At 44.1% G+C, this 26,922-nt stretch overlaps 1 protein-coding gene across 1 annotated transcript in view; it reads right to left on the bottom strand.

The window, feature by feature from the left end:
• kcnq1.2 (potassium voltage-gated channel, KQT-like subfamily, member 1.2) overlaps window positions 1-26,922 on the bottom strand; it is an 877,535-nt gene that overhangs the window by 718,792 nt on the left and 131,821 nt on the right. Inside the window, exons 3-5 of the mRNA XM_078568568.1 lie at window positions 16,446-16,572; window positions 10,395-10,473; window positions 5,558-5,654 (exon numbers count right to left, since the gene is read on the bottom strand). Of these exons, the coding sequence (XP_078424694.1) occupies window positions 5,558-5,654; window positions 10,395-10,473; window positions 16,446-16,572 (303 nt within the window). The remainder of the gene's footprint in view (window positions 1-5,557; window positions 5,655-10,394; window positions 10,474-16,445; window positions 16,573-26,922) is intronic.

Here is a 26,922-nt window from a genome sequence, read left to right as displayed (position 1 = left end):
GAGTCGGCTGCCGCCCGCCGAATTGTCAAAGGCTTATTAAGGCCATTTAAATAGTAATTAAACTAATTACCTGAGCTGCCCGTTCAACCTTAAGGTTGGCGGGCAGGCGAAGCACCCAGGCAGCCTTTGCATTTATTATGAAACCTCATCCATGGGCGGGATGAGGTTTCATGAAGGTTTTTAAAGTTTAATAAAAATTTTTAAATAAAATTCATCAACATGTCCCAGCTCATGTGACACTGTCACATGAGGGGGCATGTCTTAAATTTTTCTTTTCTTTATTAAATTTTTCAAAAATCAAACTAAGCTCTCTGAGGCAACTCTTTGCCTCAGGGAGATTTCTGTGCTCTTTCGCGTGAATGCATGTAGGCCCCGACTCAGCTTACACCCCCCACCCGAACAGGGAGCGCACAGCGCTCCTGGGTGCACGCCACGCTGGGTGGGCCAATGTAAAATGGCGGCACTCAGCCGATCGCGGGCGGCGATTGGCTACGCACCCGCCCGTGCCCGCTCCCGTCCAACCCCCACGATGGGGAGAAAATTCTCCCCATAAAACACAAAAAACAAAAAATGCACATTCTAGGGCAAATTTATGCATTCAAACATGACATGATTCATTCAAAGATAAAGTAATCATCCTTGCACGTTTCCTTAGTATTTATTTTCCATGTGCCTTTGTCTATCCTCGTGGTCCTATAAAATGCTTCCCGAGTGGCTGTAGAATGGGTGGTGGAAAGCTGCTGACCTACAATTCAGTAGACTGCAGATGGCCTTAGTGCAGATGACCTTAGTGGCTAGAAGGCTCAGCTTCAGACTTCAGCATTTCATACTGGGCTGGATGGCTGACTGGCAACAGCCAGGGCACTGGCAGAGTGGCAAAGGTGGGAGCAGGAACGTTTTCATACTGAGAGAGAACACAGTTTGATGCTTCATGGAGCCACTGCCACTCTACTGAGGTGGCACCACTGCAATCCTACTGATCTGTTGGAGAAAAGATTGATAGACTGCTGTAAAACCCTGAAATCCCTTTGACTGTTGATATCCAAAGCAATGATGGCAGTAGTCTGAGCTTCCACTGCAGTTGTGACATTGGCCATCAGGCACTGTATCATGATGCGCTGATGGAGGTGACCACCCATTCTATATTTGGAAAAGAAGGGTTTCAAGTTATTTGCAAAGTCCTGTGCCAAGTTGGTCATGCCTCTTCCATGTTCCTTGGCACTGAGCAGCAACTTTCTGGCAGGCTTTCCAATGCGCTAGTGGAATGGTCAAAATGTCTCTTTTACTCAAAAGCAATTGGTCTATGCTAGAAATTATGTTTCCTTCTAAATAAAAATTCCCAGTAGCAAGATACCATAAGAAAGCCAATGGATCTGTGAAATAGTAGCAACTAAATTTTGACTTTTAATTAAAAATTGGGCAGCACAGAGGCAGACAGGACTACAAGATCCAGGAGATCTGAACTTCACACTTCACCTGCATGCTCAAGGTCATTTTCCTGCTAGAACTGGTAGACAGTGGCATCTGACAGGCAGAGGGAAATTCTGAGCAATGGAAGTTTGCCGCAGAGGAGCAAAGGGCACTCAGCTCAGGCCAATCCCTTTCCTAAACCTCGTTAACAGTGTTTTCTCTTCTCTGGCCTTAAATATTAGAAATATATGGACAATATGACATTGGCAAAGTCTAGGCTGCGGGGTGTGGTCTGTGAAGTTCAGGAAAGTCTTGACACCCTCAATGAATTGTGGTGGGGGGGGGGAAGACATTATGCAGTTAAATGTTACTAAATGTAACTCCGTGTGAGTAGACTTCAATAGACATGAGCACATGTCCCTTGACATAAAGTTAGGTAATTACAACCTAACAGAGGAGAAAGCCTTGAAAATTCTGGGTACACACATTCTAACTAGAAGTGGGATGGCCAAGTGGACTGTATGCTAAAAAAAGCAAATAAATGTTCATTCTCATATCTCTCCTCTTCCGGACTCCCTGCTCATGACCTGTCGTTGATCTGCACCGGCTACATCCACCCTCTGGTCAAATACTCTTGCCTCTGCAACACCCTGACATCACACATGCACAAACCAAGATCAAAAGAATATAGAAGTATGCTGAGATTGATCTTAGGCCCTCAGTACCAGTCGTACAACAGTGCCCTCCATGTCACAAAGCTTGAAACTCTACAAACAAGATGAGTTAATATTTATACTAAATTTGGAAAACTCTTTATGCAATCCAGCTGTTATGGACACGGCAAGAGAGAACTGAAACTCCTGTTCCCTTCCCTGAATGTCTGTGATCAGCGTGATTTTGAAAAGGAAGAGATGTGTGTTTCTTAACCCCTGAGCGTTTGGACAATTTGAATAACCAGCAGCAAGCTTTTCATGGATTTAAATAAAGAGCATTACTTATTCACCCCAAAAATCTTATGCTACGTCACTCATTCAACAACTTACACACACACACACACACACACACACGCACACACATAAAGCGAATAATGCAATTTTACAAGTTGTAAATAAAAGGTTAGTTTGTAATTCACATGATTGACTCATCTTGGAAAACACATCATGCAGGCCTGGTGAAGAAGAAGTTTTTCACTTCTTCAGTGTAGCTCAGTAAATTCAATAGCCAAAGTCAAATATCAGATTCGTTGCAGGATTCTCTCAAAGAGATGGACTTTCCCTAGGTGATGAAGTTAGTTACTTGTAGGCCCAAACTCCATCTTTGCGAAAATGGCTGAAGAGGCCTGGATCTGGAAGTCCTGCCCCAGAACACAGCACCTACCATTTTTGCAGGGCGAGCGGAGTGAGGGCAGGTTCTTGGTTGTACATAGCGGTTCACAGGCGCAACTGCACATGTTAAAATGCAGCTGCCTCAGTCAGGTCTGAATTTTGCTAGTGGGATTCCAAAACATGACTTGTGCACTTCAGATCTAGTAGGAGAAGATTTAAAGCTGCCGGAGTTCTTTGGAGAGGTAGGGTACCCTTTTGGATATGGTTCCGGGACAGCTCTGGGGGATATAAGCTGTCCTTTGGGAAAGGTAAGGTGCCGTTTGGGAGGGGAAAGGTGCCCTTTGGGATTGTTAAAAGTAGACATGAAGGTGCTTAAAAAGCGCATGAACTCAGTGAAACTGTCAAGCTCATTAGAACTATCAAGAGAGCTGTCAAAATGAGCAGTCAAAAGGAACTATCAACAGAGCTATCAAAAGGAACTGCCAACAGGGCTGTCAAAGTGAGCTATCAAGGCATTTAAAACACCAGCCCTTTAAATATTTGAGAATAAACTGTCTGCAGTTTTTTTTAAAAAGTGCTTGCTATTTATTTCTGTCTGTTGACACATGCCTGAATGTTGTCTTTACAGGATTAGTACTGCATGACTGCTAACATAACCTTTCATCATCACAGACAGGTGCCAGTCAGTTCAGTTTGAATGACAGCTCATAGTGGTTATAAACTCTTTGAATTGGGACCAGGAATTCCAATGCTTGTTTTTATAAGGGGTTAAAGGAAGTTAAATATAGTGAATGGGTTTTTATCAATGAGTGGTTTCTTTTTGAAATTGTGAATTCTTCAATAGAGACTTAAGAACTTTATTTAATCTCAGCATGGGTCCTGAGGTCTTCCAATGGTGGATACTGGGTGAGTTGGCATGGAGGGTGTAAGGGTGGTGGGTGGGGACTATGCATTGGCATGAGTTGGCACAAAGTTTGCATAAGGGCTATAAAGGGCTGTGGGAATGGGCATTGGTGGGCATGGAATGTCTGAAGGGCTATGAGGGTGGTAGAGGGGCATAGGTTGGCATGTAGAGTATGAGGGGCCAAGAGGGGTGGTGGGGGGCATGAGGTAGTAGTGGTTGGCATGGATGAGGCATGGGGAGTTTATGAGGGGTGAGGAGGTGTGATGGGGTAAGGGCTGGACGGCTGTTTTTTGCTTTATTGTTTTATTTTCGTTGCTTCAACGAAGTGCTGATTCACCAAGGCAAACCTTCTGCCCAGCCCATCTCTGCACCTGGCAGCCTCCACACTGCTTCCAGGGTCACCTGCCGCAACTCCCTTAGAACCCAGCCCTCCCGGAACAAACATGCAAAATTCCAGGGCACTTTTTTCCGGGTCAGGTTTACAGAGCTGGAAATTGTCCTGACTCTGTTCCCCTGATCCAGGAGTGAAAATTCAGGCCATAGTCTTGTTACCAGGAGGTCAGTTTGCTGTACTTTTGACTGGACAAAGAACAGGCTTGGAGACCTTACAATGCTGCAGTCTCCAGGTCTTAAGATATCGATGTTGCTCCCTCTTGCTGCTGCTGTTTCTGTCCTTGTTTGTGTCTTGCAGGCAGCACTTAAAGATTAAAAGGGATACCACTGTAGCTGCCTTACTGTTTGGTTCCTCAAAGTCCCCTTTTACAAATATGGTGCTGTGCTTCAGTGGATTATCCACTACATAGGCTATTGTTTCCAGATATTCACCCTGGGGGTTTGAGACAATCACTATCTTGGTTTCAGAATAACCCACTCAAGTCAAGAAACACCTTTTGGATGGTTTCAGGAGATGAGTAGTGCCACTCCTTAGCCTGGGATGTGTCCTTCTGTCCTTTCAAGACAGTGTGGTAGTTTGAATCTGCAGACCAAGTCAGATGACTCTTAGCAGCCATCTCTTTCAGCATTTTAATGTCCATTTTTAAAGCGAAGTCAATTCCAAAAGATTCCACACTGATTATAGTTCATGTTTTAAAAGTTATGGGTAGGACAGGCCCTTACTGGGCCAGATGCTACCCAATTTCAGAACTAGTCACCCCCACCACATCCAGAGCAATCAAGGCAACGCAGAGGCTTGACTAAATTCAACACTGTAAGATGCAGGACGAAAATGTACCGATGTAGCCCTATTCCTCACATGCTTCAGTGCACAATTAAGTACTTAAATTATGAAATATGTATCTATTCCAGTGGCTGTAATGTAGGAATGGTGTATTGGTTTGTAATATTAATATAATTATAATTCAACATTACTCTTCTTTTATTATTCTGTCCACCACTTCCCTGTCACCTGCTGAATTCATTTGTCTATTTTTGTTACTACATGATTGTTACTTGTTTTCATGTTTTGAACCTAATTACTTTATATGTGAATTTTTCAAAGTAAGCTATTCAGCAATTCAGCTTTCCAGCTGTAAACAGGTTTCATAAATAAAGAACCTTTATTATTATAAAGGAGTGGTCCCCAGCACTCAGATAATTTACAGGGAAAGAATTTCAGGAAGGCCTTGTGATTGGAGCCCTGGTGAGGAGAGGTCTGAACTCTTCCCATGGAGTCGGAAGGAGTGCTCCCATTACTCCTGGCTCTACAAGGAAAGTTTATAAAAACAAAAAAATCTTTGTGGGCCTCTTCTGGCCTCAACTCCCCTTTCCGTTAGGTGAACCTGGCAAGAAGGTCACAGCCGCTATATCCACTCAAGCCCACAGTTATAACAGCAATTGGCATGATGGCATCATCAGTGCCCGATCTGAATATTTAAAGATGGATCCAGCTGGACCTTGCTTACTCAGAAGAGCGGCATACCTGACGATGAATGAAAACAACAGATCCCAAAAGCCTCCAAGTGCCACCTTGCCGATCCACATGCAGCATCCGTAAGATCTGAAGGAAACGAATACCCCTGAAAATACAAAATAGGATCAATCCCACCAGAAAGCTAAATATTTTTTTAAAGTTATATTTTAGAAATAGTAGCAATTAAACTTCTGATTCTTTTTCAAATGATGTCCTTCATATCAAATCCTTCCCAATTTAGTTTTTGTTGCAAGTACATCAAGCAATTAGGGAGGTACATGGGATCTTGGCCTTTATTGCAAAGGGATTAAAGTACAAGAATATGGAAGTCTTGCTACGTTGTATACAGCCTTGGTCAGACCACACCTGTGTCCAGTTTTGACCTCCAAATTTAAGGAATAATATATCTGCATTGTAAGTACAGTGCAGGCTTCCTAGTCTGGTTTCTGGGATCAGAGCGTTGTCCTCTGATGAGAGGCTGAATAAATTAGGCCTATACTCTCTGGAGTTTTAAAGAATGAGCGGTCACCTCATTTAAACGTCAAATTTCATTTAAACATACAAGATCCTGAAGGGGCTTGATTCTGAAGGGGGTTGGCGCAGAGGCTGTTTCGTCTGGCTGAAGAATCTAGAACAAAGGGGTAAAATTTCAGGATAAGAGGTCCATCATTTAGGAATGAAATGGGAAGAGGGGAAATTTCTTCACTCAGTGGGTTGTTGATCTTTAGAATTGTCTATCCCAGGGGGATGTGGGTACTCCATCATTGAGTATATTTAAGGATGAGATAGGCAGATTTTTGGTCTCTCAGGGATTCAAGAGATGTAGGGAACAGGCAGGGGAGTGGAGCTGAGGCGGAAGGCCAGCCTTGATTGTATTGAACAATGGAGCAGTCTCGAGGAGCTATATGGTCTACTCCTGTTCTTATTTCTTGTTATGCTGTCACTTTGTCGTATTTTATCATTTCATGAATGAATCAACATAGTCCGTGTAGTGCTGCTTCAGATTATTTTTTACCCCTAGAGCTGCACAGAAAAGACAGACATTCGAAAAAAGGGCAAACAAAACAAATCTGGGGATTTTAATCGGTCAAAAATTCCTGATTTTGATGCACCAGAAGAAAATCACGAATGATCAAAAAATGGCATAATTGAAACTTTCACAAAGACAAATGAAACTAAATAAGAGGAAGCTGATAAGGACTAGAAAGCCGATTTCATCCACATAACCACTGATGCTAGTACCGCCCCGGATTATCCTTACAGTAAAGTCCTGCCTTTCGTGACTTCCTTGTTCATGTTTTCACTTGTCCATGCTTTGTGCTTTGTACACCGCATCACCCATCGCAGGAGCAATGTTTGTTTATCTGCTTTTGAAATGTCTGAATCTCTGCACTGATTCTTTGACAAGTACATCCTTTGAGCACAGCTCGAGTATGGGATCATTTAATTTACCCTAAGATATCACTTTCATCATTAATTAATTTTGCAAAAGATCTTTGAAAGCTGAGGGAGACATACTCTGGCAAATTGAATACTGTTAGACATGACGTCTGGAGTATTGTAACATCAGTATGGAACTCTGGTTGATTGGAATGCTGTGTTAAAATGGAGGATACAGCAAGTAAGTTTTGGGGTCAGTTACTCACGGAGTACACTTACTGACGTCTTTGTGAGTTTATTCGATTGGCCTTTGAAATCAGCTTTCTTGCTCAACACCATTATCCAGGAGCTCTGGTAGGAGTGTATGTGAACATGCAAACATACAAATTAGGAACAGGAGTAGGCTACTCGGCCCCTCAAGTCTGCTCCAGCATTCAATAAGATCATGGCTGACCTTACTTTAACCTCAACTTCACATTCTTGCCTACCCCCAATAACCTTTCAATAACCTTGCTTAAATGGATCTATCTACTTTTTTCTTAAAGATATTCAAAGGCTGCCTCAGCCACCTTTTGAGGAAGAGAATTCCAAAGTCTCACAACTCTCTAAGAGAATTTTTTTTTCCTTATTTCTGTCATAAATGTGCAACCCCTTATTTTTAAACAGTGGCCCCTAGCTCTAGATTCTCCCACAAGAGGAAACATCCTAGCCACATCCACCCTGTCAAGTTCCTTCAGGATCTTATATGTTTCAAGTCACCTCTTACTTTCTAAACTCCAGCAGATACAAGTCTAGCCTATTCAGGCTTTCCTCATTAGACAACATGCCCATTCCAGGTATTAATCTAGTAAGCCTTCTCTGAACTGATTCCAAAGCATTTACATCTTTCCTTAAAGATGGAGACCAATACTTTACACAGTAGTCCAGGTGTGGTTTCACCAATGCCCTGTATAACTGAAGCATTTCCCCCCTACTCTTGTATTCAATTCCCCTTGCAATAAACAATAACATTCTATTAGCTTTCCTAATTACTTGCTGCATCTGCATATTAATCTTTGGTGATTCATGCACTAGGACACCCAGATCCCTCTGAATCACATAGCACTGCAATCTCTCACCATTTGGATAACATGCTTCTTTTTCATTTGTCCTGCCAAAATGGTCAACCTCACATTTTCCCATATTAAACTCCATTTGCCAAATCTTTGTCCACTCACTTCATCTATCTATATCCTTTTATAGCCTTCTTATGTCCTTTTCACAACTTACTTTCCTACCTATCTTTGTGCCGTCAGCAACCATACCATCAGCCACTTCATCCAAATCATTTATATGTAAAGAGTTGAGGCCCAGCACAGATCCCTGTGCACACCACTCGTCACATCTTGTCAACCAGGAAATGACCCATTTATGCCAACTCTCTGTTTCCTGTTAGCCAGCCAATCTTCTATCCATGCCAATATGTTACCCCCTACACCATGAGCTTTTATTTTCTGCAATAACCTTTGATGAGGCACCTTATCAAATGCCTTCTGAAAATCTAAGTACAGTACATCCACCTGATCCCCTTTATCCACAGCATTGTTACTTCTTCAAAAGACTCCAATAAATTGGTCAAACATGATTTCTCCTTCACAAAACCATGCTGACTCTGCCTGATTACTTTGAATTTATCTAAGTGCCTTGTTATGGTGTCTTTAATAATAGCTTCTAACATTTTCCCGATGACAGATTTTAAGCTAACTGGCCTAAAGTTTCCTGCTTTCTGTCTCCCTCCCTTTTTGAATAAAGGAGTTACATTAGCTATTTTCCAATCTAATAGAAGCTTCCCTGAATCTAGCGAGTTTTGGAAAATTAAAACCAACACATCAACAATCTCACTAGCCACTTTTTCAAGACCCTAGGATGAAATCCATTAGGACCAGGGGACTTGTCAACCTGCAGTTCCAACAATTTGCTAAGTACCACTTCCCTGGCGATTGTAATTTTTTTGAGTTCCATCCTTCCAATTTCTGATTTACAACCATTTCTGGGATGTCACTTGTATCCTCTATAGTGAAGACCAATGCAAAATACATGCTCAATTCATCTTCCATCTCCTTATTTTCTAATATTAACTCCCCAGATTAATTTTCTACAGGACCAACATTCACTTTGTTAACTCTTTTCTTTTCTAAATGTCTACAGGAACTTTTATATTTCTAGCTAGCTTTCTCTTGTGCTCTAATTTTTCCCTCCTTATTAACCTTTTAGTCATTCTTTGCTGTTTTTTATATTTTGTCCAATCTTCTGACCTGCCACCCATCTTTGCTCAATTATAGGCTTTTTCTCTAAATTTGATGCTATCTTTAGCTTTCTTAGTTAACCTTGGATGGTGGGTCCTCCCCTTGGAATTTTTGTTTCTTGTTGGAATGTTTGTGTATTCTGAAATACCGCCTTAAATGTCTGCCACTGCATCTCTATTGACTTATTATTTAATCTAAATTGCCAGTTCACTTTTGATAGCTCTGCTTTCATGCCCTCATAATGGCCCTTATTTAAGTTTAAAATACTAGTCTTAGGCCACTCTCCTCTCCCTCAAATTGAATGTAAAATTTAATCATGCGAGTAGATATACTGTAATGAGAAGAAGTTGCTACAAAGTGGGGAGGTGGTGGTGTAGTGATATTGTCACTAGGTTGGTAATCTAGAGGCCCAGGGCAATGTGCTGGGGACCTGGGTTCAAATCCCACCATGGCAGATGGTGGAGTTTAAATTCAATAAAAAATCTGGAATTAAAAGTCTAGTGATGATTGTGAAACCATTGTTGTAAAAGCCCATCTGGCTCACTAATGTCTTTTAGGGAAGGAAATCTGCAGTCCTTACCTGGTCTGGTCTACATGTGACTCCGGACCCACACCAAAGTGGTTGACTCTTTATTGCCCTCAAGGGCAATAAATGCTGGCCTAGCCAGCGACGCCCACACCTCAAGAATGAATAAATTTTTTAAAAACTGCCCAAACCAATGCTGCCCTCGCATAGCTGGAACCTATCTAATTGAGCCCATTCAAAAGCATGTTCCTCCTTCGTGATTTTGCCATTTGTGAGGTTTCACAGGAACATTTCACTGTTTTCTAATTAAGCACTGAGGAACTTGATCAGTAGATGCTACAAAAAAATTGCCTATCTCCAAAATCTTTGGTCTTGGGATCCTAACGTCACAAAATATCTAAACATTTAATGATAAATAATTTCAAAATTAAGCTCCAAATTCGGTTTTTACCTGTAAATATACCAAAGATTTTACAATGTTGCCCTACATTGATATGGATCTCACTGTAATCAATTCCAAGTTTTACAGCAGCTCTCAGCTAAACAGAACTCTGCACTGCAGCTACTGAATCTTGAAATCTAATTGGTCCAATGGACAGAAATTAATTGTGTCGGTTGTATGTTCATTTTAATTTATAAAACTGCAGAGAAATACCTGATGGCAGATGTTGCAAAGACCTGGCCATTTGATCCAACACTGAGCACTATAATGGATGCAATCACTACAATCAAATCTGCAAATCAAAATCAAGCATGCCAATTAGTTTCAAATATAACATGATAAAGATATTACTTTATTCTTTTCAAGATAATGCCTCAAAAAATTTATTACATCAGTAGTAAACATTCAAAAACAACACTTGGAACAATTTTCAAATAACAGTTCCAGACCATTGTAAGCTATCGTTTCTAATTTATTTCAATCCCAATGGAAATTACAACTTATAAATAGTAAAAACATATCTAGAATTTCACCCACGTTATATTTTACCCCTACAGCAATTGAAAGAGCAATCAAGGAGCCTACTCTCATTTTCTTCTATGACACAGGAATGGCCTGGCATGATGCTTTTCCTAGATTTACTTTCTTTACCAAGATAATGGGTGGAATTTTCCGCACCTCAGCAGCAGGAATCGTGGCAGACGGGAATGTAAAATTGGACGTGAGGCCAAAAGTTTGTTATCTGCCGGTGGGAAAATAAGTTGGAAATTTCCCCTCAGGACTTTCATGGTGGCCTAATGGCAGGTCAACTTTCCCACTGATCCATGTCAGGAACCACATTTGCACACATTAGGATGTCATGAATACTCGTTAAAATCACAAATCACGTTCTCCCTCCTAATTTAGCGCCATGGCAGCGAATAATTAGACAGGTCTGAGTTATGACCGGAAAAAAATAGCATGCACCTCCCCACCTTCACTTCATTTGCCACTTTGAGCTGTGTATACATTGTCGGGGTGGGAAATCAAAGCCAGTCCTGGGGCTCTGCATGCAATGCTATAGGGCTATGTATGGCGTAATACAGGGAGGGGAACTCAAAGTTCCGCTGGGGGTGGTCTCGGTATGTGACGGTACAGGTGGCCTCAAGATGGGGAGGAGTGAGGTCCACATGGGGCATAGGGACACCGATAGTGATTGGTTCAGGGGAGAGGGCAGGGAGGTCCACAACAATTACAATGAGCTCCAGGGTAACTGGGGAAGGAAGGAAAGTGAAGGGAAGGAGGTCTATCTGCACATCATGGGATTTTTGGATGATCGGAGGGACTTTCACTGTGACTGGGGAGGGAGGTTGGAAGCTGGTCTCAAAGTAAAAGTGCAGCACCACCATGCTGACTGTCCAATAGAATGATGCAGTTAAAAAAAACCTTAGAAAACTTTGCCATGGATCAAGGCTGTCAGCTGAAAATACTTATGAAGGCTTATGAATACTTATGAAAAGTTAATGAATCAGGAACACAAAATCACGGTGTGCTTTAATGCGGTAACACTAGGGTTTGGGGTCACATTTGAGTTGGTCTCGTTGAGCCTTTTGCCATCACAGGAATGTGAGAAGGGAAGAGGGATCAAACCACTAAGGGAGCACAGCTGCAGGACATATGCCATTTGCAAGGTGGCCCATGAGGCTCTGCACAGAGCATTGTGGAATAGACAAGGCTTCCAGGACACAAGGCTTCCAAAAATACCAAAAGTGCAAGGCAGGGGTGAATTCAAATCCAAATGCGGTAGCCTGACAGTGCCTTGGATGAGTCTGAAATCACATAGCTGAGCGCAACCCTCTCCAATCCTATTTGTGATCATGCTGTCAAGTTGCCGGAGGGATTAATAGGCATAGATGATCCTTGAGTTAGCTCCTCAGGTGTAAGGGTGGATTGGGGAATGGCACATATCTAATGAGCACAGCCTAAGACTTCACACTGGTTTTCAGCCTCGGACTGCAGACTAAGTTGCATTCAGGTGTTTGACCTATCTGGCCCCAGGAAGGAGGAAGAGTGCAGAATGGAGGCTGCACACAATGCTGCCTTTTTGATGGCAATGTTCAGAATAAGGACAAGAAAAAGAGCCCGTTGCCATCTGGCAGGGTTTAGAGAAGTGCGTAGGCCTGAGGTGCATGGTCCAGGGGGACCCAGGAAGACCCAGAGGCTGGGGAGCTGAGACCCATCACATGGAAGCGACTGGTGCAACCCAGAGTGTACCAAAGAAGACTCTCATTTTTGGAGATAACCAAGAGAGAGGGCCCTTGGTTGTCAAGGGGTGTGATGGCTCATATCTGCCACATTCTTGGGGAGGATCTGACACCACATGGACTGGGAGGCCATCCCCTGCCAGCGGCTGTAAACGTGACTGCTGGACTCAATCTTTTTGTAAGCAGCTCATTCCAGGGATCCTGGGAACCTATGCGGCATATCTCAGTCCTCCACACACAAATGTATAGAGGACGTTATGGATGCCCTTTATAGTAAGGCACATCATTACATCCAGTTCACAATGAAACCAGCCAGACCGCTAGATTTTTGGGATTTGCAGCAATCTCCGGCTTCCCACAAGTACAGGCTGCCATAGATTGGACACATGGTGCTTTATCAGCTCTGTGGCAGCAGCCACTGATCTTCATCAACGGGAAAGGGTTCCACTCCCTCAACGTGCAGCTGGTCTGCGATCATCAGAAGATCGTGCATGTTTGTGCAGGTTCCCTGGGAGATCTCACGACTCTTACATCTTGAGTCAGTCTCAAGTACTGCAGATCTTAGAGGGCCTGTGGCGCTTACAGGGTTCGCTGCTCATTGACAAAGGGTACCTGCAGAAGACTTGGCTTATGACACCAGTGTGTCATCCTCAAAGTGCCTCGGAGGAGAGATACAACTGTGATACATTCTGTGACAAGGTCCATCATAGAGCAAACCATTGGCATCCTGAAGATGCACTTCCGATGTTTGGACCATTCAGGTGGTGCTCTACAGCACTCTCCACAGAGGGTGTCCCATATCATCTTGGTCTGCTGTGCAATGCACAACCTGGCGCCTCAGAGGAGTGATCACTTGCAAGAGGGTGATGTGGAAGAAGCAGATATTTTCTCTTCAAGGAGGACTTGGAAGGGACGGGATCTGAAGAGGTCCAGGATGGAGATGTTCCACGTGAGGATGTCATCACAGTCGTACAACATGAAAGAGGTGCCTGTGACACGCTCATTGCCACTAGGTTCCAGGAGGAGAAAGGTCCACACGAGATGACAAGTGTGCATTTCTCCTGTCCTTTAGAAGCATGGAAGTAATCAGAAAGTCCTTTCCAACTGTCAACATCTCGAGGAAGCTCAGCTTTCAACCCACAAGGATCACGAAGGTTTCAGCTTTGGAAAGGTCTGCATCCAATGCTGCCTGTGGCACCTGTGCAATGTGAAAGCAGTAAACCAGCGCACAACCTGAATCGACTGCACATTGTGCAGTCTTTGCCACCATCACCATCACGATTCAGCAGCCATTTAGATTTTAACTTGGTTACAGTGAACATAATGCATCCAGGAAATGTGTTTTCACACTCTCAAGGAACACAGCTCAGTGCTGATGCCACAACATTAGATGTCACCCTCTAAGGCACAGGAGCACACATAATTCTATTGAATGCTGCAAAACTTAAAATTTCTGTATCTGCACGCACTTTCAGGCTTGGGCTGACACATCTCCCTTCGATGAGGGAGGCAAGTAAATAACATGACTTTGCAAAACATGACATAAATCTGAGGGACATGAAGGCAGACCATTGAGGAGTGGGAGCTTAGGTCACCCTTGAAATAAGACAGCACATAAGCAAGAGGCATTCACACCCTGAGACATTGGGTGATAAAATCAAATTACATTTGCAAATATATACAGTGAATGAGCACCCATGCCGCCAGTGTGCATTCATAATTTCTTAACTTTACACACCATACCACTACACTTGGGCGCAGCCCTGACATCTGCAGCAGAGATGGAGGCAACTTGCTGACCGCTATGCCCTGTTGTCTGAGATAACTTTGGCGGGCATCTTCTGGAGGCCCAGGGCCCTACTTTGGGTCTCCTGCTGTGAGGCAAGTGCACCCTCCTCAGCACCTGGAGCTGATGGGGCCACAGACAACGGGGATTGGGAGCGGCTTGACACCCTTGGAGGCTTCTGTGTGGATGGTCCTGGGGTATCCGGCCCACGCTCCTCCACTCTTTGGGTGCCCAAGGGCCCCTGCCTGACTCCCTGAGGAGAGGGGGCATCTGGAGGGAGATCGGGGTGCTCCTTTCCCCTCTCACCTAGCCACTGATGAATCCCACCAATGCCTAGAGCGATGGGGTGCAGGGCTGCACAAATCCAGTAGAAACTGCTGGACTGTGGTTTCCAAGGTGGTCACCACCCTACCTATGGAGAGCTCGATGCACTTGCATGCTGGAGTCACAATATTGGAGAGAACGCAGACTGACTCCTCCATCCTTCGTTCCAGTTTGGTGACCGCCTCTGACAACTCTGCCTGATGTTCCCCTGCCTGTCTTTGTATTTCCAGCATGTGTGCAATGGCCAACTACAGAGGCTCATCATCTGACTCATCTCAGCAGGGCCCTGTTCTCCAGCAGTCCTCCGAGTGCCAGAGACCTGGGCTGTCACTGCCTCCAACTGTTCGGGAGATGTGTCCATGAGGTGTTCTCCAGATAGTGAACCCAAGCCAAATCTAGATGTAGGACGCACTGGGGTGTGTGTATCTGCACAGGCGGAGGGTGCAGGTGAACGCAGTGATGGCTCGACATCTATTGGGTCCTCAGCATCATTATCCAAGGTGGACGGGCTGGGGCTGAGGGGCTAGCTGGAGGTTTGTTTCGGGCTGCTCCTGTTGGTGCCTGGAAGAGACAGAAGATAGAATTAGTTTCTGAGTAGGCAGAATCCAACATTACATTTAACTCACTGTAAAGGTCATGATGTATCCAATTAATGGAAGGTTCATCCGTACTGCTTTGCTGGGAGAGGCTGATCTCGCCTTCACCACAGGATCCCTGTCCTCCCCTGCAAATTTGGCTTCTTCCTCCTTGAATGGTGTCAGCTCCTGTATCTCAGGGTTTCCCCCACCAGTCTGGGATCTCTCCCTCTTGTTGTGGGCTAGCTTTGCCTGTATGAAGACAGATGGAACAGAAGGTGATGAGAATGGACGGCTACAGAAGTTGGGAAGCATGCATGGCTGCTCTGTGTACTGTGCCCTACCCAGTAAGAGCAGAAGATGTTGAGTGTGCAGGATGATATATGAGATGGTGATGATGTTGAAGTGTGTGTGAGGCATTCAGTGCACATGTCTCTTCTGCTAATAATGTGTGAGATCCCTGTTGGCTGTACCCCTGAGAGTGCCTGATGCCCTTATGAAAGTGTGAGTCTAGAATGAGTAGAAGGTAGACTTACCCTAGCGGAGTGGGTTAGATGATTCATCCTCTTACTGAACTGCAGCTTGTTTCTTTTCTGTGTGCCATGGGTACGGACCTCTCTGGCGACCTCCTCCCAGGCCAGCGAAGTCAGGTTGGTCGCCCTCCTGCTTCCATCCCTCAGGAAGAGGACATCTTAGCGTTCGCACACGGCCTAGAGGAGAGTCATCAGGGAGTCGTGGTTGAGTCGAGGCACATAGGGATTGCGGGCTTGCTTCTCCTGGAGGACATTGCATTCGGCCACACCACACAGTTGGCCTGCATAGAGTGAATGTATGCTAGGACGTTGCTTAAATATGGCGCCAGTAACTTCGACCCTATGCAGTAATGGCAGGCGGACGAATCAGTGCCCACCGTCACGCGATTCGGCGAGCAGCTCATCGATGAAATTAATCAGCATTCAAGTGGAAGATCAGCCGTGAGAACCCGCCCCGCCGATCAGCAGGAAACCCGCTGACTATCCAGCCCGCCGCCACACTAAGTCTGAAAAACGGAAAATTCGCCCAATGTTAGTGTGAGGACATTTAGTGTATTCAAAGTTTTATTCTATATTATTCAACTATTCCACATCTGTCACTGAACCTTTTTACAATGCAATAGTAAATCTATACTGTTTGCAGTTTTTTTTATATTTTGGTATTTGTCACAAAGTCAGATACTTATGCAGAACCTCAGGATATTTTCTGTTTGATAATTATCCCAAGAAAGCATATGTGGCTTTGATTTAAATATCGGTGGTTAAAGTTAAGATAATTGAAAGAAATTCCTTGAAATCCTTACCTATAATTGAAATAGGTTTTCTGGCAAACCGAATCCTTCCTTTAACACCAACATATTTACTTCTGCAGCCTGCAGACCACAGTCGTACCATATATTCAGCACCGAAAAATACCACTAACACAATTTCCTAAGTAGAGACAAAAAAACTGTTGAGAGTGGATCAATTTTGGTGCATGCAACATTGAAATTACTGCTTATAACGTTATTGGACAAAGGCTCAATACATTGTTAGGGCATTTTAGCAGCGACATTAACCATTAACAAGTTCAAATTGCTGTCAGAGGAGTATCATGAGAATATATTGTTCCACAAATATTGCCAAGAGCAATTTCCAGATTTAATTCTAGGGGTAACCTTTGTGCAGTTCCACATTCCAATAGCTGCAATGCTGTACAGTTTAGAGCGATTCATTTTACTTAAAGCACACACTGCAGAAGGCATTTATAATTCTGCTTTTAAATTACATCTGATTTCTTTTTCTGCTGATCCTTGAATATTCTGTTTGCTTGTTATTTTTTTCTATTTTCATATTCCTCAATCGTTACTTTCCTCTAAATACACCTATTCTTTACATGTGTGTTAATTAGCTCTTTGTAATACTTCTTCTTTTTTGGTTCAATCATACTACCAATTTATTTAGCATTTAAACTGAATTATCATAATCTTTAAGTGCTCATTTTTTTTTGCTACCTTTTCATTTTCTTCTATTATCATAATGTCTCTCTTCTTACGACTTGATACGACTGCAGTGGGCCAAAGCTTATCTTTGGTACCTATCACCAAATTTAATGTTAATGACACTAGGCTGAATAATACAGGGGGGCAGATGGCACGCCCCCCACCCCCCTCCACCACCCCCGGAAGTAAAGTCACCAACCCACTCCACGCCAGCCTGTTCTGTAGCCATAACACGCTGCAGGCGGGCTTAACAATGGCCAAATGGGACCTCCACCCCTCACTAGGGAGGAAGTCCTGCCCTCCAGAGCTGCTGGCCAATTGGATTGGCCAGCAGCTCCATCAGTCCCTCAGTCTCCGCAGCGCCAGGAGCACGTTAGTGGCTACTGCCAGGGCTGCAAGAAGAAGATTCCAGGGTTTTGGGCAAGGAGGGTTTTGGCTGGTCAGGGAGGGGGCAGGAGGGATGGTGGGATTAGGTTTAAGGCTGGTGGGAGTTTAGGAAGAAAGGAGGGTTTCGATCTGAGGGGGGTTGCCCCTGATCTGCAAAGGGCAGCTTCTGAAGCCCCCTTCCTTCCCGCCCATTGAAGGTTGCATTTAAAAAGACAGACTGCAACTCCACCCAGCTGCCCATGCCAAACATTGTATGGCATGGGCAGTGTATTATCAGGGTCAATTGGCTTGGTAACAAGCCTAATTAACCCTTGATTACCTATTTGAATATGGTGGGCGGGCTGCCGATTTCGCCGCCCACCCACTCCCCTGTATTATGGGGGTGAGCTCGGGAGTGGGTTGGAAGGTGGTGGGGTGGGCATTCACCCTATTTTACATGTCCACCCTGCTGGAAATATGCCCGGCGAGGGCACGTAAAATGCAGCCCACTATGTATTAAACATGTAAATTTTGTCTCAACATTTACATTCATTAAAATTGCTAGTTCTTAAGCCATACCTCTACAGATTTATGCTAAATGAATTCTACTAGTAGTTGGTACACAGAATAAGAAATCTCATTTCCAGTCCCTGGGTTTCACTATCAGGCAGGAAGAAGTGCATTCTAGCTTAAATGATACATAAGACCTGCCTACAGGAATGGCTGGTGACACAGAGCTCAAGGAAAATCTAGCTCAAAAATGTAGTAGCCCATGCAGAGTAAGACGATGGTTAACTTTATCCATGTTATACTAACGTAAAGTATTTTATCCCATAGTGCTCTAGAGGAAGCTTTAATATATCCTATATTTTCTGTACTTCTTGTGCTGGTGGCAGCTGGAAGAAGAACTAGCAGAATTTTTTAATACATATTTTTTTCTATTTGGTGTCAGTGTCCACAATAAATTCATTGCATGTAACCAATAAATCCAAGGCACAGTATTCAGCCAACGCATCCAGACTTTCCTAACAGTCTAGGAAAACATTTTTGTTTGTATTTCAGCTTTTCAGCATCCACAGTAGTTTGCTTTTGTATTTCCTATCAGTATAGTGCCTGTATTTGTCAACAGCATTCAATTTTCCTCGTGGGCTAAGAGAAGCAACTCATTAATCAGTATCATCTGAATTACCAGCCAGAGCAAAATTGCATAATGTAGAGTCCCTACATATTAGAAATTCTTATTGCAAGAGACTCTGAATTCTATTAATTAAACTTTGTGATGGAGGACTTGACTACGACTCTCGAGCCTGCATGTATCAAATTGCATCCCCAATTTCAGTAACTATTTATTTCTAGTGACAACAAGTTCATAATTCAAACACAGCAAGAAGATTCAATTTCAGAATTTCATGACAAAATGCAGCCTTTGTCTGCATTATCCACATCCGAGCACAAACAAAAAAAAAACCTGATCTGTCATTCCAGGCATAATCAATCCTTTCATTGTATTATTTCACCAAAATTTCAAAGTATTTTGGATTCACCAAAAAGATCTTTCTCATTGAATTAAATCAAATCAATCTGATATAGCACACAATTTAAAAAAAAAAGTCATCATTATGGATCTTCAAACCTTGTGGAATTTCTTAGCCAAAAGAAATGGATTGGCTTTCCAATTGAACACTAGCTTTTAGTTACGAGAGGCACAAATAGTGAGGCCCAAAATTTCATTGACCAGGGCTTTGGCCTAATTCACTAAATTTGGGGCATTCTTTGATGTCATTTCCAATCCCACGTTGTTCATTATTTTCTAAGCGTGTTTGCTTTGTGTATATTTTTCTTGGTGTGGGGAGAGGGGTGCGGGGGAAGAGGGGTGTTCTGTTGAAGAATTCAAAAATTATCCATCAATTGATGTCTCATGGAAACAATAAAATTGACTTGGCTGGATTCAAAGGAATGATAATAGAATCAGATAGTGCAGGCGGTCATCATTCGACCTATCATGCCTGCTCTGGCTCTTTGAAAGAACTAATCAGTCAGTCCCATTTCCCTGCTCATTCACCTTGCATAGCTTTGTAACTTTCTCCTGTTCAAGTCTTTGTCCTTTTAATGTTACTATTGAATCTGTTTCGACCATCTTTGAGGCAGTGCATTATGGATCATAGTAACTTGCTGTGTAAAAATATTCTCCTCCCCATTCATTATTTTGCTAATCATCTGTGTCCTCTGGTTACTGACCCACCAGCCAGTGGAAACAGTTTCATCCCATGCATTCTATTAAAACCCATCAGATTTTTCATAGTTCTATTAAATTATTCCTTAGCTTTCTTTGCTCTAAAGAGAACAACCCCAGTTTCTCTGGTCTGTTCACGTTATTGAATCCTTTCATCCCTGGTACCATTCTATAAATTTCCTATGCACTCTCTCCAAGGAATTGGCATTCTTCCTGAAGTGTGATGCCCAGAACTGGACACAATACTCCAGCTGAGGCCTAACCAGTGTTTTGTAGCATAACTTCTTTGCCTTTGTGCTCTATGCTGCTATTCATAAAGCCAAGAATACCCTTTAGGAGCCTGCATGGATATGGGCGTGAATTGAAGATGTGTGTCTGGAAAACGTCTCTGAATCTCAATGCCTTCGGGAGTGGCGGGAATTTTCAAAGTGAGGATGGTGGGGAGGAAGTCAGGGACCCACTAGCTTCCAATTAATAGCCTGTTAGGCTTACTGAGGGGCTGGTTAATGGGCCAAGGAGGAGGGGAAGGGAATTTTCAAAGAGCAGGGCTGGGGGAGGTCCTGTGCACATAAGTGATAAGCCGTTGGGAGCAATGCGGTTGGACATTGTTTGATGTGGATAATGATTCAAAGTAAGGAAAAACAGGGTGATAGAAACAAAGTGCTTTACCTACCTTCCGGGTGAATGTTTGACCACTTTTATGCTCCTTAACGGTACTAAACATCTGATTTGCTGCCTGCACCATTCAGCAAGGCAACGGCGAGCCCTGTCATGGCAGCTGTCTGTCTTACAACATTGCAGTCTGAAGCTGCTTCCTGCCCCCATGCCACTCCTAGCACCGCTGATTGGGCACCACACTCACCCCCAGTCCAATTAGTTGATTTCCATTTGAAGATCGCGTCAGGGTCAGAACATGGTATATCCAGGCATCGGGTTCCTGACTCCAAACTAAAAATCCAGCCCATGTATTTTTCTAAGCAGCCTTATCAGCTTGTCCTGTCACCTTCAAATATTTGTGTCCATAAACTCCCTTGTGTTCTAGTACTCCTTCCAAAGTTGTGTCATTTAGTTTATATTGCCTCCTCATTCTGCCTTCCAAAATGCATTGCTTCTCTGTACTAAATGAAAGCTGCCATGTATCTACTCATTTCACCAGACTAATTTAACATGTGAATGATATGATGCAAAGCCTAACTGCAAAACCTGATGCCTAGGTCACATTGATACATGGCACACTCCTGTAAGCTTGTGCTTTCAACAGAACCCCTGATTCACTGATATATTCAGTGAACGTATATAATATATGGGGTGGGGGTTGAACCGATCAGGGTGTTTAAAATGTTAAAAGAACTTGGTAGAGTAGATGCAGAGAAACTATTTCACCTGGTGGGGTCGGGTGGTGAATCAAGAACAAGAAGACAATCACTTGAATGGTAGAGCAGCTTTAAGCCATCTCTTGTTTTTAAGTTCTTATATCCTAAGATGTAATTTGTATCCCAGCTTTAAAAAGCAGCGGAGCAGTGAATTTATGTAAATCTGTGCACGGCTCTCTGTGCATTTTTATGGCATGATAATTTTAGGTGCTATAAAATTATACATTTTATTAAAAAGCTAACAGAAAAGTTATTTTTGAATGTAAAACCAATGTATTTAATCAGATGAATTTTTTTTTTATTCATTCAGGGATGTGGGTGTCGCTGGCTAGGCCAGCATTTATTGCCCATGCCTAATTGTCCTTGAGAAGGTGGTAGTGAGCTGCCTTCTTGAACCGTTGCAGTCCATGTGGTGTAGGTACACCCACAGTCCTGCTAGGAAGGGAGTTCCAGGATTTTGACCCAGCAACAGTGAAGGAACGGCGATATATTTCCAAGTCAGGGTGGTGAGTGGCTCAAAGGGGAACTGCCAGGTGGTGGTGTTCCCATGTATATGCTGCCCTTGTCCTTTTAGATGGTAGTGGTTGTGGGTTTGGTAGGTGCTGTCTAAGAAGCCTTGGTGAGTTTCTGCAGTGCATCTTGTAGGCGGTTTACACTGCTGCTCCTGTGCATCGGTGGTGGAGGGAGTGAATGTTTGTGGATGGGATGCCAATCAAGCGGGCTGCTTCGGCCTGCATTGGGTCAAAGCTTCCTGAGTGTTGTTGGAGCTGCACTCATCCAGGCAAAGGGACAGTATTCCATCACACTCCAGACTTGTGGCTTGTAGATGGTGGGCAGGCTTTGGGAAGTCAGAAGTTGAGTTATTCGCAGCAGGATTCCTAGCCTCTGTCCTGCTCTTGTAGTCACAGTATTCATATGGCTAGTCCAGCTCAGTTTCTGTTCAATGGTAACCCCCAGGATGTTGATGCTGGGGGATTCAGCAATGGTAATGGCATTGAATGTCAAAGGGTGATGATTAGATTCTCTGTTGTTGGAGATGATCATTGCTTGGCACATGTGTGTCATGAATCTTACTTTCCACTTGTTAGCCAAGCCTGGAAATTGTCCAGGTCTTGCTGCATTTGGACATGGACTGCCTGAGTATTTGAGGAGTCACGAATGGTGCTAAACATTGTGCAATCATCAGCAAACATCTCCACTTCTGACATTATGATGGAAGGAAGGTCATTGATGAAGCAGCTGGAGATGTTTGGGCCGAGGACACATCCCTGAGGAACTCCTGCAGTGATGTTCCGGAGCTGAGATGAGTGACTTCCAACAACCACAACCATTTTCCTTTGTGCTAGGTTTGACTGCAACCAGCAGAGACTTTTCCCCCTGATTCCCATTGACTCCAGTTTTGCTAGGGCTCCTTGATGCCACACTCTGTCAAATGCAGCCTTGGTGTTACGGGCAGTCACTCTAACCTCACCTCTGGAGTTCAGCTCTTTTGTCCATGTTTGAACCAAGGCTGTAATGAGGTCAGAAGCTGAGTGGCCCTGGCGGAACACAAACTGAGTGTCAGTGAGAAGATTACTGCTAAGCAAGTGCCACTTGATAGCACTGTTGATGATCCTTCCATCACTTAACTGATGATCAAGAGTAGACTGATGGGGCAGTAATTGGCCAGGTTGGATTTGTCCTGCTTTTTCAACCTGGGCAATTTTCCACATTGCTGGGTAGATGCCAGTGTTGTAGCTGTACTGGCATAGCTTGGCTAGAGTCGCAGCAAATTCTGGAGCTCAAGTCTTCAGTACTATTGCCGGAATATTGTCCGGGCCCATGGCCTTTGCAGTATCCAGTGCCTTCAGCCGTTTCTGATGTTATGTGGAGTGAATCGAATTGGCTGAAGACTGGCATCTGTGATGCTGGGGACCTCTGAAGGAGGCCGAGATGGATCATCCACTCGGCATTTATAGCTGAAGATTGTAGCAAATGCTTCAGCCTTATCTTTTGCACTGAAGTGCTGGGCTCCCCCATCATTGTGGATGGGAATATCTGTGGAGCTTCCGCCTCCAGCGAGTTATTTAATTGTCCATCACCATTCATAGCTGGATGTCACAGGACTACAGAGCTTAGATCTGATCCATTGGTTGCGCATTAGCTTCGCTCTGTCTAACATTTGCTGCTTGCAGCTATTTGGCATGTAAGTAGCCGTGTGTTGTAGCTTCACCAGGTTGACACCTCATTTTTAGGTATGCCTGGTGCTGCTTCTGGCATGCCTTCCTGCACTCTTCATTGAACCAGGGTTGACCCCCTGGCTTGATGCTAATGGTAGAGTGGGGGATATGCTGGGCCATGAGGTTACAGATTGTGGCTGAGTACAATTCTGCTGCTGCTGATGGCCCACAGGACTTCATGGTTGCCCAGTCTTGAGTTGCTAGATCTGTTTGAAATCTATCCCATTTAGCATGGCGGTAGTGCCACACAACACAATGGAGGGTATCCTCAATGTGAAGTCCAGACTTTGTCTCCACAAGGACTATGTGGTGGTCACTCCTACCGATACTGGCATGGACAGATGCATTCGCAGCATACAGGTTGGGGAGAATGAGGTCAAGTATGTTTTTTCCCTCTTGTTGGTTCTCTCACCACCTGCCGCAGACCCAGTATAGCAGCTATGTCCTTTAGGATTTGACCAGCTCGGTCAGTAGTGGTGCTACTTGGTGATGGACATTGAAGTCCCCCAACCAGAGTACATTTTGCACCTTTGCCACCCTCAGTGCTTCCTCCAGATGGTGTTCAACATGGAGGGGTACTGATTCATCGGCTGAGGGTGATCAGCAGGAAGTTTCGTTGCCCGTGTTTGACCTGATGCAATGAGACTTCATGTGGTCTGGAGTTGATGTTGAGAACTCCTCGGGCAACTCCCTCCTGACTGTATACCGCTATGCTGCCAGCTCTGCTGGGTCTGTCCTGCCAGTGTAACAGGGATGGTGATGGTGGTGTCTGGGACATGAGCTGTAAGGCATGATTTTGTGAGTATGACTATGTCAGGCTGTTGCTTGACTAGTCTTTGTGAGTGCGCTCCCAATTTTGGCACAAGCTCCCAGATGTTAGTGAGGAGGATTCTGCAGGGTCAACAGGGCGGAGTTTGCCATTGTCATTTCCAGTGCCCAGGTCGATGCCAGCTGGTCCATCCAGTTTCATTTCTTTGAAACTTTTTAGCAGTTTAATGCAACTGATTGGATTGCTAGGTCATTTCAGAGGGTGTTTAAAAGTCAACCACATGTAGGCCAGACCAGGTAAGGACAGCAGATTCCCCTTCCTAAAGGATTTTAGTGAATGTGAACCAGGTGGGTTTTTACAATAATCAACAATGATTTTATGGTCATCATCAGACTTTTAATTCCAGATTTTTATTGAACTCAAATTTTACCATCTGCCGTGGTAGGATTCGAACCCGGCTCCCCAGGGCATTACATTACGCCACCACCTACCCTCCAAATTCTTAATGGTTTCATTTTAATTATCAAAATACTAAAACTAAAGTTACAACAGTTTGTAACAGTCTTCTACTGTACTGTATTGACACCAATATTTGATTCCAAAAAATTTAGCTACTGTATTAACTAAGTTATATTTAGTTCCTGCAATAATAAAAGTAACTTTAATTAGTTGGTTTATTCATTAAATATGAAAGGTATAGCATTGTAGAGATCCTTAACATCAGTGCCTTTTTTCTAATAACATTCCACTAAAGTAAGAAACTAAATAAACCCTTTTCATATTTTGGAAGTGTTCTACACAAGTGATTAAAAAAACACATAAAATAGCTGTGTTTGTTCAGCTGCAGTTATGGTGAAGTGAAAAACATACACAAACATTTCTCCCTCACTGATCACTATGTATTCTGCTGTAAGGAAAAGTCATGTGACTTAATGAATCTGTTTTCTTGAAGATTCTCTTAGAGAATGCCAACTTTGAACAATCAGGCCTAAGAGCTTGTCATAGAAGTTTGGAAACCTCACTATTTGCACATGTGTGCAGCTAGAAGCCAATATTCAATCTGGCAGGTTGCCTTCACCTGTCTTATTAGCTGCCACAGTCCACTATAGCAAAACATCTTGCTCCACTAGCCAGAATCCTTGGTACTGAATTATTAAGTATGACCAGTTTAAAAAATAACTTCTGATGGTTCTTAATTACAACTTCCCCTCGAATTTGCCACAAAAGCAAAAAAAAAAGATAAAGGGCGGAATCGTCCCAGACTTGCACATGGCGCGGTATTGGGTGGGAAAAAAGTTGATTTACCCACTGGCCACAAAGGCGGGTTTTCATGCCGTATTGTCCCATTTCTGCCTCTTTAATTATGCAGCCACAGGAAACATGCCACCTCGCTGGAGGGCAGCCTCCGATTTGTCCGTCACGCCATTACCTCGCCGCTTCCTCAAGCAGGGTGCCATATTTAAACTGCAGCTGTGTGCACACCTCTCACTGCTTGCAGCCTAGGACTGCTCCAGTGAAGGCATGGCCCACAAAAGCCAAGAAGAGTACAGCCCCCGATTCAGTGATGTATACCTGGGATGCCTTCTGTACGCTGTGGAGGCCTGCCGTGATATCATCTACCCCCACACTGGCCGCAGGAAGTTCATCAGTCTCACCACTGGCTTAGGAGGCGGTGGAGAGGTGGTCAGTGCCAATGCTGCACACAAAAGGTCAGCCATCCAGTGCAGAAAATAGATGAAAGATCTCATCCGTGTTGCCAGGGTAAGGCAGCCATCTTATCACTCTAAACTCACATACTCACACACACACATCACACATTCACTGGCATCTCACTCACTGCCAGCTCAAGGAACGTCGTCACTCACTCAGACACACATTACACCTCCATCTGGCCTCATCTCTTCTGGAGACTGCCTCCTCAGCCCTCACCAACTTGAGGACACTTGCACAAATCAACATGTGCCCCCACACACACACCCTGGGATACCCCCCTTCCCCATTACAGCCCTCACCCTGCAGCCTCTTCCCTTGCCTGAGGCCACTTCTCCCCCTTCCCCAAGCAAGCCCTAGCTCTGCAGTCATTGAAAAGTCACCCCCCACCTTACGGCTGGTCTGATAGGTAGAGGCCTGCCCGTGAGCCCCCTAAAAGTGATGTGGTGCTGCCTGTGAAACTTGACACTAATGACTGCGAGTGCTTCCGAAGCAAGGTAAGAAAACAAACCTCGAAGTCCCGAGTGAAGTGCAGCTCGCCAAGTGCACTTCACGTAAGTACAGTTGTGAAACATGTATCACTCCAATGTGCCTGGATGATTCAGCGTTGGAGGATGGTTCCGGAGAGCAGGGCTTATATTGAGATGTTAAAGTATTGAAATTAGGTTCCTGACGTGCAGCAGCAGGAAATGCAGCCTGTCATATATGGGTGGAGCAGATGATCGCAAACTGGTTTCATGACGGTGTGAAACCGATTTTTGGCCTTCTCACCATATTGCCCCACCCCCACCCACCATGACTCCCGACGCCAATGGGGCCAGAAAATTCCAGCCAAAGAGTTCAATAGTTAATTCCTTCAAAAATAAATTATTCCATTCAAATGGACAGGCTATCAGAGAAAGAAAAATACGCAATTCATGACACACCTTGCAATTTATTGTTTAACTATACAACATCTAGAAGGGCTAAAGCGGCAGACAAATGGGAACACCACCAACTGCAAGTCCCCCTCCAAGGCACACACTATCCTAACTTAGAAACATATCACTGTTCCTTCACTGTGGCTGGTTCAAAAACCTGGAGCTCCCTTCCTAATGGCACAGTGGGTGTACCTACACCAGAAGCAGCA

Source organism: Cetorhinus maximus, chromosome 22, assembly GCF_964194155.1.
Source record: "Cetorhinus maximus chromosome 22, sCetMax3.hap1.1, whole genome shotgun sequence".
Classification (NCBI taxonomy): Eukaryota; Metazoa; Chordata; class Chondrichthyes; order Lamniformes; family Cetorhinidae; genus Cetorhinus; species Cetorhinus maximus.
The sequence above is the reverse complement of the archived record's forward strand: the minus strand, read 5'-3'. Positions and strand labels throughout refer to the sequence as shown.